This window comes from Sapajus apella, unplaced genomic scaffold, assembly GCF_009761245.1.
Source record: "Sapajus apella isolate SASKATOON/1434 unplaced genomic scaffold, GSC_monkey_1.0 scaffold49, whole genome shotgun sequence".
Classification (NCBI taxonomy): Eukaryota; Metazoa; Chordata; class Mammalia; order Primates; family Cebidae; genus Sapajus; species Sapajus apella.
The window spans coordinates 6,118,310-6,130,715 of NW_022436989.1; the positions used below are offsets into that span (position 1 = coordinate 6,118,310).

Consider the following 12,406-nt stretch of genomic DNA (forward strand, 5'->3'; position numbering starts at 1 on the left):
TAGTTAGGTAAACTCCCCCACATACCCTAGCTATTTGCTTTACTTATTACCTAAATGTAACCTTCAGCCAAGAACTATAGAAAAACCCTCCCAAAAGGGTTTGAAACTGTATTCTGTAAATTTCTCTAATATTTTTCCCTTAATATTTTTGCTGCCACACTGAATGAATCCTCACATCTCCCCCTTTTCTGTTTTTATTATGTGGTTCTGTCGACTGAAGAGATGTCACAGTCACCAGTTTGTCAGGCAAGGCAGTCATTGCTTTTATTTCAGCTTTGCATCCTAGAAGTAACAAATAACAAAAGACAATTATGAGTACAATTAGCAACATTCTTTTCCAGTCAAAGAGTGGTCTCTAGGAGTGGGGGTCTAACCAGAAGAGAGGATCTTGCACATCCTCCCATATGGCTGTTTGTTGGATGTGTAGATCTATAGTGTGAAAGGATTCTAAAATTTTAGTTTTAAGTCGCTTTATGTCTGCTGTTAAATTGTCATGAAACGTTCCCTAGAGGTGTTGTCTCACCTTATCCCAACTACGTGTTGATTGATTCCATGGCAGAGAAGTGATACAGATATGTTTACGTTCCCAGTCACAGCTTAATTGCTGTAGTCATGCCAGTGCATCCTGTCACTCTGCCACATATTCCACAGCAGCCACAAGGGCTTGCAGATGTGCAAGAATTTTTTGATCTATACCTTGCTGTAAGAGAAGTTCTTTAGACACATTTTTGGCCAGATTATCTGCAAAGGCAACTGTTTGTACTGACTCAGTAATAGATGCCACTGCAATGCTGGCTATTGCCAGGATGACTGTGGCTAAGACTATAAAGGCCATGAGTGTAACTATGAATCTTTTCTGTCTGACCTGGGACAGGGCATGTTCTAAGGTGGCGAGGGCAGAGGAACCTTGCCAATCACATGTCACATTGACTGGTAGAAATGCCTCAGATTGTCTTCTTAATACCGTGACACTAGTAATTTTTTAAATTAGATATGTTGTGATTAGTAATACATGAGGCAAACCAAGCCTATCCCTGCACCCAGGTTACAAACATGGAGTGATATGTAGTGTCATCTGGCACCTTAGTCCAATGTGTGCCATTATTGAGGGACAGACCCTACTGGAGGTATATCTAGCTCTCCTGGCCAATCAGGTACATTGTTAGAAGCTGAGAAAGGGGTGTTTATTTAAGTAACAGGGTAAAAAAAAGGCAGATTTGAAGATGGGCTTAATAGAGTGTGGCAGATACAGGCTGTAGGTAGAGTGAGAGATTTAAAAAAAAAAATTACCTGGAGCAAATGATGTCTGTGTCCAGAGCAGGACTTGTTCAGCCACCTGAGTCGTTCTCTTCAGCATTCTTTAGGTGATGTCTGGGGTTTGTGTGGTCCTTTAGGGTCGTTCCTAGTCTGGCTCAAGGTTTTTCTTCTTTCCATCTTTTGATGAGAATGTAGCCTCTAGGCTGGTGCTGGTGTACTGGGACTTGTAGGGGTTGTGCCTGTGCTAAGAGACTGTTTATAATCTTTGTTAAAGAGTAGGTTAGTGCTTAAAGAAAAACCTGTTGTGCTTTATTTTAACGTCTAGTTCATAGAAACACTGGATGGTATTTCTTTAACTTTAGCCAATATGTTTACACACAGAGTTTCTTTCACAATTAACGTTTTAAAACTTGCTCAGACCTTCAAAACAAAAATTATACAACATTTCCTGCATAAATTCCTTCCTATAACATTTTTCACAACTTTCACAGACAGTCTTTAACATGCCTTAACTTTCTTTTTCTCCTTCTCTTTCTTTCTTTACCTCTCATTCTCTTTGCCTCCTCTTTCTCTCTCTCTCTTCCCCCCTCTTATTTTTATGTTCTTTTTTTCCTTAATCTCACTTTCTGTGTTTATCTCTGATCTCTGTCCCTTCTCACCTTTCTCATACTGATTCTTTCCTTCTATTTCTCTAATCTTTGTTTCTGTCTTGAGAGGTTTTAGCAAAGTGCTTTTCTACAGCTGATTGCAAGTTGTCATCTAAGTTTAGAAAATTAAGGGTAAATAAGGCATGTGCCATTAGTGTTGCCGTTTAAGATAGAAAACAGGTTTTGCAACTTATTAGTTAATTAGGACATTCTTTACTGAGGAGCAAAGCTATCTCTGGCCTTTAATGGCTCCTTAACTAATTCATGGGTTCTCTGTAATTTTTCTCCCTTCGGAGGCTATTGTTCTACTATAATAGAATTTTCAGATAGCTATATTAGAGGTAGGGTTGGAATAACAACAGTGGCCATTATCAGAAAAAGGTCTTACAAATTCTTAAATTCTACCTGAACCTCAGCAGAGAATTACATGAAATTTTACCATGGGCCACCTGCAGAGCTAGAGAGCAGCGGCGTGGGTCCTTGGCAGCGGTTGCTTTTCACTTGTGCTGCTCCCTCCCTGCAGCTGCGTTCCCAGGAGCATTTGCTGGCTCTGGGTTTGTGAGCTTTCCTACTGCTCTTTGGCCCTATGGCTTCGGCTTCTAAGGCTTTTCCTTATCTTTTTATGTACATGATTTCATTGTCAATCTTGCACTACCAGGCAGGCTAAGAACTCCCCTTCCAATGCTGCTTGCTTATCTATTGGAGGAGGGGGCTCAGGCAAAACCTCTGTTTCCTCTTTGTTATTTTGGCCCAATAATAGTGTTACAGGGACCCATTGCCCTTGTGCATGATGTTATTTAAGATTTCTCCCCACTTGTTCCAAGTGTTCAATGTCTGGCGTTCCTTCTTCTGGGAACCATGGACTTTGGGAAACAACAGTTTGCATTAGGTTCCTTTTCTGTTGAGCTGATAACTGTTGTCTCATGATGAAACCTCGGCCTGAACAGTACCTCCCTAAACTTGGTAATCCCCAGGAGGTACCAATGACTTACTGACTCACTGTTTTACTGACTCAACTGTGTGGTCTTCTGCACCTTCATATTCAGGAGGTCTGTCATTCTCCCTTTGCAGCAATGATCATGTTGGAGTCCTCTTCACCTGCTGAGGCTCCTCACATGAGGCACCAATGTTGAGGTCACCCCACATTGGGAACCACTCTTGGGGTCACCACCTGCAGGGATCTGTCCTGCAGACCCTGACTCAGTGAGGGATGACTAAAGTACACTGACACACAGATATTATGCCTTCCCAGTTTGGCTGAGGGTCCATGGCTGCTTACAGACTCCCTGGGGGGTGCTGTAAAGAGATAGCAGCCACTGGCCCCCACCATTTAGTGAGACTCACATTTATTTAGTAAAGTTTAATTGACACAGGCTTGAGTCAACTCCACTAGAGGTTAAAGATTAAATGACAGATTCCAATGCCCAAAGGAAGCACCATTAGTGGGCAATCTCTCTGGTTGACCTCTCCCCAAGAGGGCCATTTGGCTCAAAGGTTAGTTTTAAGACCACATGAGTAAACAAGTTAGTTAGGTAAACTCCCCCACATACCCTAGCTAATTGCTTTACTTATTAACTAAATGTAAAGGGGATTTAGGCTGCCTTCAGCCAAGAACTATAGAAAAAACCCTTAGGCCTTACAAAAGGGTTTGAGACTATATAACTTTCTCTAATATTTTTCCCTTAATATTTTTGCCACCATCCTGCGTGAATCTCCACAACATATAACACATATATCAAGACTGAATCACAAAGAAGTAGAAAAGTCTGAGCAGATCAATAACAAGTGAGGAGATTGAACAAGTAATAAAAAGTCTTCCATCAAGAAAAGCCCAAGATCTGATGGCTTTTCTGCTGAATGCTACCAGACATTTAAAGAACTATTACCAATTCCCCACTGACTTTTCTAAGAAGTCAAAGGGGAAAGAACACTTCCAAAGTCTTTTTATAAAGTCGGCATTACCACTATACCAAAGTCAGGCATGGACATTGTAAGTAAAGAAAGCTGCAGGCCAATATCCATAATAAATATAGATGCAAATATCCTCAACAAAATACAAATAAAATTTAACAACACATGAAAAGGATCATTTACCATGATCAAATGGGATTTATCCCTGGGATGCAAGGATATATTTACTTTGACAAATCATTAAATGTGATATACCACATCAACAGAAAAAAATAAGTCATATTAATATCACATTAGATGCAGAAAAAGTCACAAAATTTAACATCCTTTCATGAGAAAAACACTCAAATTGTATATAGGAGAAATGTACTTCATAATAAGGCCCTATATAAAAAGCTCACAGATAGCATTATACTCAATGGTGAAAAATTAGAGCCCTTTCCTCTAAGATCCAGGATAAGACAAGAATGCCCATTTCCATCACTAATACAACATAGTATTAGAAGTCCTGGCAAGAACAATAAGCTAAGACAGAGAAATAAAAAGCATCCAAATAGGAAAGTAAGAAGTGAAACTGTTGTTATTTGCTGATGACATGATCTTGTAGGACAGAAGCCCCCAATATTGGGGCTTAGTCCAGAAGGGTTTTTGGCTTCACCCAGGAAATATTCAACAGTAAGCCAGTGCTGTTAGACAGCAATCTTATTAAATGGTACTTCTCCTTGAAGAGTGGGACTATCTCATTGGCTGAATGCCCTGGGTTCTTTGCACAAAAGGCCTTGGCAATGGTATTATAATCAGATAAACCTGAGTATAATACCATTGCCTGCTTTCAATTATAGGCAAATTAAGTGATAGGTAAATGTAAATTCAGGATGGACTATTTAGAACTCTCTAGGAAAAGGACCATAACTTCCAGGCTGTTGACAAAGGGGTGGTAACTTCTGGGTCATAGTCATGGCATGTGTAAACTGTCATGGTGCTGGTGGGGAGTGTCTTATGCCAATTAGCAAGGAGGGCAGGTAGGGATCACTTTCATCATCATCTACTGGTTCCTGCCAGTTTCTTCACTTTATCCTGTCTGGACCAGATCTTGTTTTGTGACCAGAAGGTAAATCCTGCTGGTCTCTTGCCTTAGTCTTATGCATAAGAAATCCTAAAGAATCCACCAAGAAACCTGTTAGAACTTAAAAACAAATTCAGTGAAGTTACAGGATATGAAATCAACATGGAAAAATTAGTAGGTTTTTTTTACACAAACAAACTTTTTGAAAAAGAAATCAAGAGAATAATTCCATTTATGCTATAAAAAATAAAATCAGATTAAATTTAATAAAGGAGGTGAAAGACACATACACCAAAAAGTATAAAACATTAATGAAAAAAATTGAAGAAGATACAAACATATGGAAATAATTCTTCATGGGTTGGAATAATTAATATTGCAAGCCATATATCTGATAGAGAATTAGTATTCAAAATACATAAGGAACTCAAACAACTCAAAGAAAAACAATCTGATTAAGAAATATGCAAAGCACCTATGAATAGATATTGTAAGAATAATCAAACTAACCAAAGCAAGCTACAGATTCATTGCAATTCTTATCAAAATCCCAATGTCATTTTTCACTGATAAAGAAAAACACAATCCTAAAAATGTATATGTAATCACAAAAAAACTCTGACTGGCTAAGGCAATCATTAGCAAAAAGAACAACGCTAGAGGCATCGCACTACCTGATTTCCATCTATATTGCACTACAAAACAGTAGTAATTAAAGCATCCTAGTACTGGAATAAAAGTAGACACATTGACCAATGGAAAAGAAAAGAGAGGACAGAACTGAAACCACACAGCTGTGGTCAATTGATTTTTGACAAAGGTGTTAAGAATATACAATGGGAAAAGAGCACAGTCTTCAATAAATGGTGTTGGGAAAACTGGATATTCATATGCAATAGAAAGAAACTGGACCTTATCTTACACTATTTACAAAAATGAACTCAAAATGGATCAAAGAAACATAAAACCTGAAAGTGTGAAAGTACTAGAAGAAAACAGAGGAAGAGCTACATGACATTGGCCTGGATGATAACTTTTTTAGATTTCACCTCAAAAGCACAGGCAAAAAGGCAAAAATAAACAAATGGGATTACATTCCAATAAAATGCTTATTTAAAACAAAGGAATTAACAGAGTGAAGAAACACCCTATGGATTAGGAGAAAATATTTGCAAGCCATATATCTGGCAGAGAACTAATACCCAAGCTATGCAAGAAGTCAGCTCTATAGAAAGAAAACAAATAACCTGATTAAGAAATAAGTAAAGGACTTTTGTAGATATTTCTTTAAAGAAGACGTGCAAATGGGTAATAGATACATAAAAAATGTTCAGTATCCCTAACCATTAGGGAGATGCAAATTAAAACCACAGTGAGATATTACCTTACACCTATTAGAAGGACTATCATCAAAAAGACAAAAGACTAGCATTGGCAAGGATTGGAGAAAAGGGACCTTGTGCACTGTTGGTGGAAATGTAAATTAGTGTAGCCATTATAGAAAACTGTATGGAGATTTCTCAAAAAACTAAAAATAGACTTGCCATTGCCATATGATCTAGCAATCCTACTTTTGAGTAATTACCCAAAGATTTTAAATTAGTATGTTGAAGAGATATCTGTACACCATTGCACCACTATTCATAATAATTAAGCTATGGGATTAACCTAAGTGCCCATCAACAGATGAATGGATTTTTTAAAATAATGGAATTTATGTACAAAAAAAATAGTATTCAGCCTGAAAAGAGAAGAAAGTTTCACATTTGGTCGAGTGTGGTGGCTCACACCTGTAATCTCAGCTCTTTGGGAGGCCGAGGCAGCTGGACCACAAGGTCAGGAGTTCAAGACCAGCCTGACCAACATGGGGAAACTATGTCTGTATAAAAAATGCAAAAATTAACCAGGCATGTCAACATGAATGGAATTGGAGAACATATGCTAAGTGATACACCAAACATAGACAGATACCACATGTTCTCACTGATATGTGGAATATAAAACAGTTGAAGTTATAGAAGCAGAGAGTAGAATGGTGGTTACCAGAGGCTGGTGGGTAGAGGGTTGGGGAGATGATAAGCAAAGGGTACAAAGCCTAAGATAGGAGGAATAAGTCTGATTACTTTTGAGATCTGTTGTGCAGCATAGTGAAAATAAATAATACTTGAGTACTGTACATTATATCATTAAATATCCCCAGTGTTCTCATCACAAAAATGTCAAATATTTGAGGTGATGGATAGCTTTATTGCTTAACTTATGCTTCTTCCAATATTTTTAAAAGTATCACTTTGTATCTTATAACTATAATTTGTCAAAATATGATAAAAAATATAGTGAGGAATAAGGGGTGAATGAAAAATAAAATGGCAAGAGAAATACAGTCTATTCTGCAAGTTTTATATAGGTGCTAAATGTGGCCCATGAATTTGTCTGTGGCATGAGCAGAAAGTAAAAAAGGATGAACTACAAAATTTATAATCACCAAAATATGGCATCAAGCCAGTTTTCAGAAAGGTCACAGCTGAGTTTTGAGAGAAACATTTTATGTGTCTCTGCATTCTCAGAAGTGTGCTGTATTAGTCTGTTCCCATGCTGCTAATAAAGACATACCTGAGATTGGGTAATTTATAAAGGAAAGAGAAGTTTAATGGACTCATAGTTCCACATGGCTGAGGAGGCCTCACAATCAATGGTGAAAAGTGATGGAGGAGCAAAGGCACATCTTACATGGTGGCAAGCAAGAGAGCGTGTGCAGGGGAACTACCCTTCATAAAACCATGAGATCTCGTGACACTTATTCACTAGCATGAGAACAGCATGGGAAAAACCCACCCCCATTATTTAATTACCTCCCACCCGCTTCCTCCTATAACATGGGAATTATAGGAACTAAAAGATGAGATTTGGGGTGGGGGACACAGCCAAACCATATTATATGCCATTGTAATTTTCATTTCATTCATTCACTTTTTATTTACTTATGCAATAATTATTTCTTGAACACATTCTGTTTGTTAGGATTGTGCTGTTTGCTTGCAGATAGAATAAAACAAAACCCATGTCTTACAGATAAGCAGGGTCTAGGGTAAAAGAATAATGTCTGTATCTTTAGCTTTCATCACTTTATGTTTGAGTGGGGAGTAAGAGAATATAATGACAGGCAAGAATGGACTTGGATTGAGGTTGCAGAATATGAGGCCTGAAGGAGGATTTGAAACAAAAATGAAGCACTCATGTGAGCTGATGGTGTCTGGTCACAGAAACACCATTGATTCCTTTTACTTGACTACATCTATTTCTAACTACAATTTGTCATCAAAGGATACCTCTAGATGACCTGGACTCTGAGTTTGGGAGGCTTCTTGGATTCTTAGGGGATCATGTGGCTTTAGTGATAAAGGGAAGGAGGGTGGTAAGAGGATGCAAATTCAGTTGGTTTCAGAAAGGTTCTGAACTGTGTGTGTGTGTGTGTGTGTGTGTGTACACATGTATCTATCTCATCACCAACAGAGTGATATACGCCTGGCTGCCTGTCCAAAGATGACCCTTTCACCTCTGTAAATAACCCCTAAAAGCTGAACATAGACTTTTAAAATTGCTTTTTCTCCTTTCTCCATCCAGAATTTATCTAATTTATCTTGGTCTTTTTGGGCTATAACAAAATATCATAAACTGGGTAGCTTATACACAACAGAAATTTATTTCTCATAGTTTTTGAGGCTGGGAAGTCCAAGATCAAGATGCTGGGGGATTTGGCATCTGGTGAGGGCCCATTTCCTTTTTCATCTGTGGTGCCGTCTTGCTGCATCTTTACATGATAGAAGGGGCAAGGGAGCGCCTTAGGGCCTCTTTTTTTTTTTTCTTTTAGAGATAAATTCTCACTATGATGCCCACATTGGGGTGTAGTGGCTATTCATAGGTACAGTCATAGTGCACTGCAGCCTCAAAACCTTGGGATCAAGCGATCCTCCTACCCCAGCTTCCTTACCAGCTGGAACTACAGGTGCCACTATACCCATTTCTGGGACTCGTTTAGGGCCACCAATCTCATTCACGAGGGCAGAACTCTGCTTTCATGACCTAATCACTTCCCAAAAGGCCCTGTCTCCTAATATCATCACTTTGGAGGTTAAGATTTCAACATATGGGTTTTGGGTGTACACAAATATTTAGACTGTAGCAGAGGGAAAGCAGGCAGAATAATTTGTCATAGTGGTCACAGCTCCTGCCCACTTATCATGGCTCTGTCTTTTGCCACCTTTAGCCAGAGCCCCTAGAGAGAGGAATGGTTCAAATTATAATACTTGGGTCTAGTGATATGTCTGTGGGTGACTTTGATCACTTGGACATTCAGCCTATGTTTCTAAGTGAAAATCATATCAAGAGTTATGTTTGTGTTCAGAGTTTAAACATAAACAATGTCAGTCAAATAACACATTGTAAACCAAGAATAAAATTTTAAACTCCCCAACCATCTGAGTGGAACCCTCCTCTCAGCCAAGGGCATTCCAAGGTTAACCTGACAAACTAGTTCAGGCCGTAATGAGAAGTGGGAGCCGGACATGCCTCATTTGTTCCCTCTTCCCTTTTGTAATTGCTGATAGAACAGACTCTAAGTCTAATAAGAAACATTTGCAATTTATTCTCTCTGAAGCTCACTTCTGGAGGCTTCATCTGCATGATAAAGCCTTGGTCTCTACAACCTCTTATAGTAACTCAGACATTCCTTGCTATTGATAATAACTCTTTCAACCAATTGCCAATCAGAAAATCTTTGAATACGCCTATAACCTGAAGCCCCCACTTCCAGCTGTCCTGCCTTTCTGGACTGAACCAGTGTGCATTTTACATGTATTGATTGATGTCTTATGTCTCCTTAAAATGTGTAAAACCAAGTTATGGCTCAACCACCCTGGGCACAAGGTCTCAGGATCTCCTGAGGGTTCTGTCCTGGGCCGTTGGTCACTCATATTTGGCTCAGAGTAAATCTCTTCAAATATCTTACAGAGTTTTTCTTTTAATTGACAGCATGATCCTGGCCTATGTGTTTCATTTTTAATTTGAAACAGTAGATGTTATAGTGATCTTTTCTGGGCTGCTTTTGAGTAGAAAGACAAAGAAGAGCAAACTCATTTGGAAGCCTGGATACTACCCTTGAATTATTTAACAGGGTCCGTCATATATAGTGGGGTTTGAAGGCTGTGTTGAGAAAGAAGCATGAAGGTCTTGGGCATGCTCCTTTGAGAAAGCTTTCCCTTCTCTGGCAGTGATACTCTCCCCACCCGTTTTTCATGGAGTGTTGAGAAGTTGTCACGTCTCGAGTTTCCCGAGAGAACGCACACCACTTACTTTTCTTTGTCTTCGTTTCTTCTTTCAGTCCCAGCAGAAGTGCATCGTGATCTTTGCCCTGGTGTGCTGCTTTGCCATTCTAGTTGCACTGATCTTTTCAGCTGTGGACATCATGGGAGAGGATGAGGATGGACTCTCAGAAAAAAATTGCCAAAATAAATGTCGGTAAGAGGTAACAAACAAAAATTCTCTTTTAGGGGGTGGGCAAGAAATCCAAGGAGGGCCTTGAATAATGGAGAAGAAAATACAAAAGCACACCTAGTCATCCAGGCTCCCCTTGGCTTAAGCTGAGGCGTGAGTCTGTCCACTGGTGCTCTTACTTTTAGCCCAAGTGCTGAGTAATGATTGAAATCACTTTACAATCTGGTCGCATTGTCTACAGGCTGGTGGGAAACAAAATGAAATTCTGTTTGTCAGAGTGGTCACAGCTGCATTTCTGGAGACCACCGTATATGAGGTTTTGGGTGTTCCGTGATAAGCCTGGCAAAAATGAGTGCCCCAAAGGGCAGAGAACGCTGTGCCGGTTGTTACATCAAATGCAAGTTAAAAAAAATACACGCCTCAGGGAAAGTTCCAACTTAAGTTAGGGGTTAAAGAAGTACACATTTCAATGAGACAGAGCTCATCGAGCTGTCCCAGTTTAGTACATGGTTTGTTTTTAATGTAGAAACTACAATAACTTGACTGTTTTATGTATGCATTCTGCCTCTTCAGTTACTTTAGCATTTCCTGGGGGCCATTGTTGACCAGCAGAGACATCACATCATAGTCTCAACCCTGTGCATCTCCTCATCAAACTCTTCTCTGAGCTGCTACCATTTTTTTTTTTTTTTTTCAGTTTCGGGGAGGGTAAGGAAAAGTACCAAAAGCAGGCAGATAGATAAGAGGTCTATTTTTATATATGTATTGCTGCAAAGCTGAAGTGAGGACACTAAATTACAACGGTCATTATGAATTAGAGCTTGTAATCAATTTAAATTGTTATTTTTCCCTGTGGAAAGCATTAACCTAAGACCCCCCACTTTCCTAGCTTAAAATCAACAACAACCTGGTAATGTGTATGCGACTTTTATTCTGGATATTTTGCTTTGAGGTTGACTGTTCTGGCACAGGAAATGTTCTGAAAAGACAATTGGCTTTTTTTTTTTTTTTAACCCATGATACCTTAGAGTCTAGTTACCAAGCAACAGGCATTATATACAGAGCAGAGCATACAAGAAAGAAGTCAATACACATTTTAGATTTTCTTCCTTCATGTTAGAAAGGTATTCCAAAACATTATGTAGCCAGTTCTTAAATTGGCTGACTCCTGGTTTTACCCAACCTTGTCCCCAGGGCAGCCTCAGCCATTGGTCCAGGCCCTGCTAAGTCTGCAGGGAGAGTGGGTCCCAGAGTTGTTCAGTTTCAGGTTCCTCCAGGCGGTCATGGAGGTAGAAGAGGTGAGGCTTTCGGAGATTCACTGTTGAATATTCTGGTGCTGACACAGACCGGTAGGAAAATCCACTGGTCTGCGGAAGTTCTCAGGCTTGCCAGTCTCAACTTAAACCTTTCTCTAGAAGATAATTCCTGTCCTTCCTCTCATGACCTCATCCCTTTCCTGGAGCTACCTGGACTCCTTCCCAGACTTTACCTAAAGGCGGAGCTAACTCTATCCCATGATGCTCAGTTTCCGGTGACTTTGTACTGAAGTCCAGAGTTCTCTTTCCGCTTTTCTCCTTGTGTGTGACCATCATAAAGTGCTGCTTGCTCCATTCAACCTCTGCTGAGATCTTACTACACTATCATTAAACTATCATTAAACTCCCTCTGTGTGGGTGACGCTCCTCACTCCTGAAAGTTGGAAGAAGATCAACATTTACAGCTGTGGGCATCTCATCACAGTTTTGACAGTCTCTCCCCAGGACCTCTTCATCTGGTGTACTCTTTCTTAAATACAGTGCTTTAATTCATCTTATTTCCTCTAATAAGATTCCCATTCTGATTCTTTCTGACTTGTTTTATTTCTCCCCCTCCTTTATATTATTTTGCTACTAGATTACTGTACTAATAGTGGCTAATTTTATCATAATTTCCCACACAAATCTACAAAATATCAAAGGCTCCAAACTTATTTTCCAAATGCCTTTTAATGAGCCTCAGTTGTAATGCCCCAAAAATAAGATCTTTGATCTCA

At 39.3% G+C, this 12,406-nt stretch overlaps 1 protein-coding gene across 3 annotated transcripts in view; it reads left to right on the top strand.

Annotated features, from left to right (window-relative positions):
• PLD5 (phospholipase D family member 5) overlaps positions 1 to 12,406 on the top strand; it is a 377,410-nt gene that overhangs the window by 141,788 nt on the left and 223,216 nt on the right. For 2 of the 3 annotated variants that reach the window (XM_032242218.1, XM_032242219.1), the window contains one exon: positions 10,262 to 10,398. In XM_032242218.1, the coding sequence (XP_032098109.1) occupies positions 10,262 to 10,398 (137 nt within the window). Of the gene's footprint in view, positions 1 to 10,261; positions 10,406 to 12,406 lie in introns of all 3 variants that reach the window. The other variant, XM_032242220.1, reaches the window with a different exon arrangement.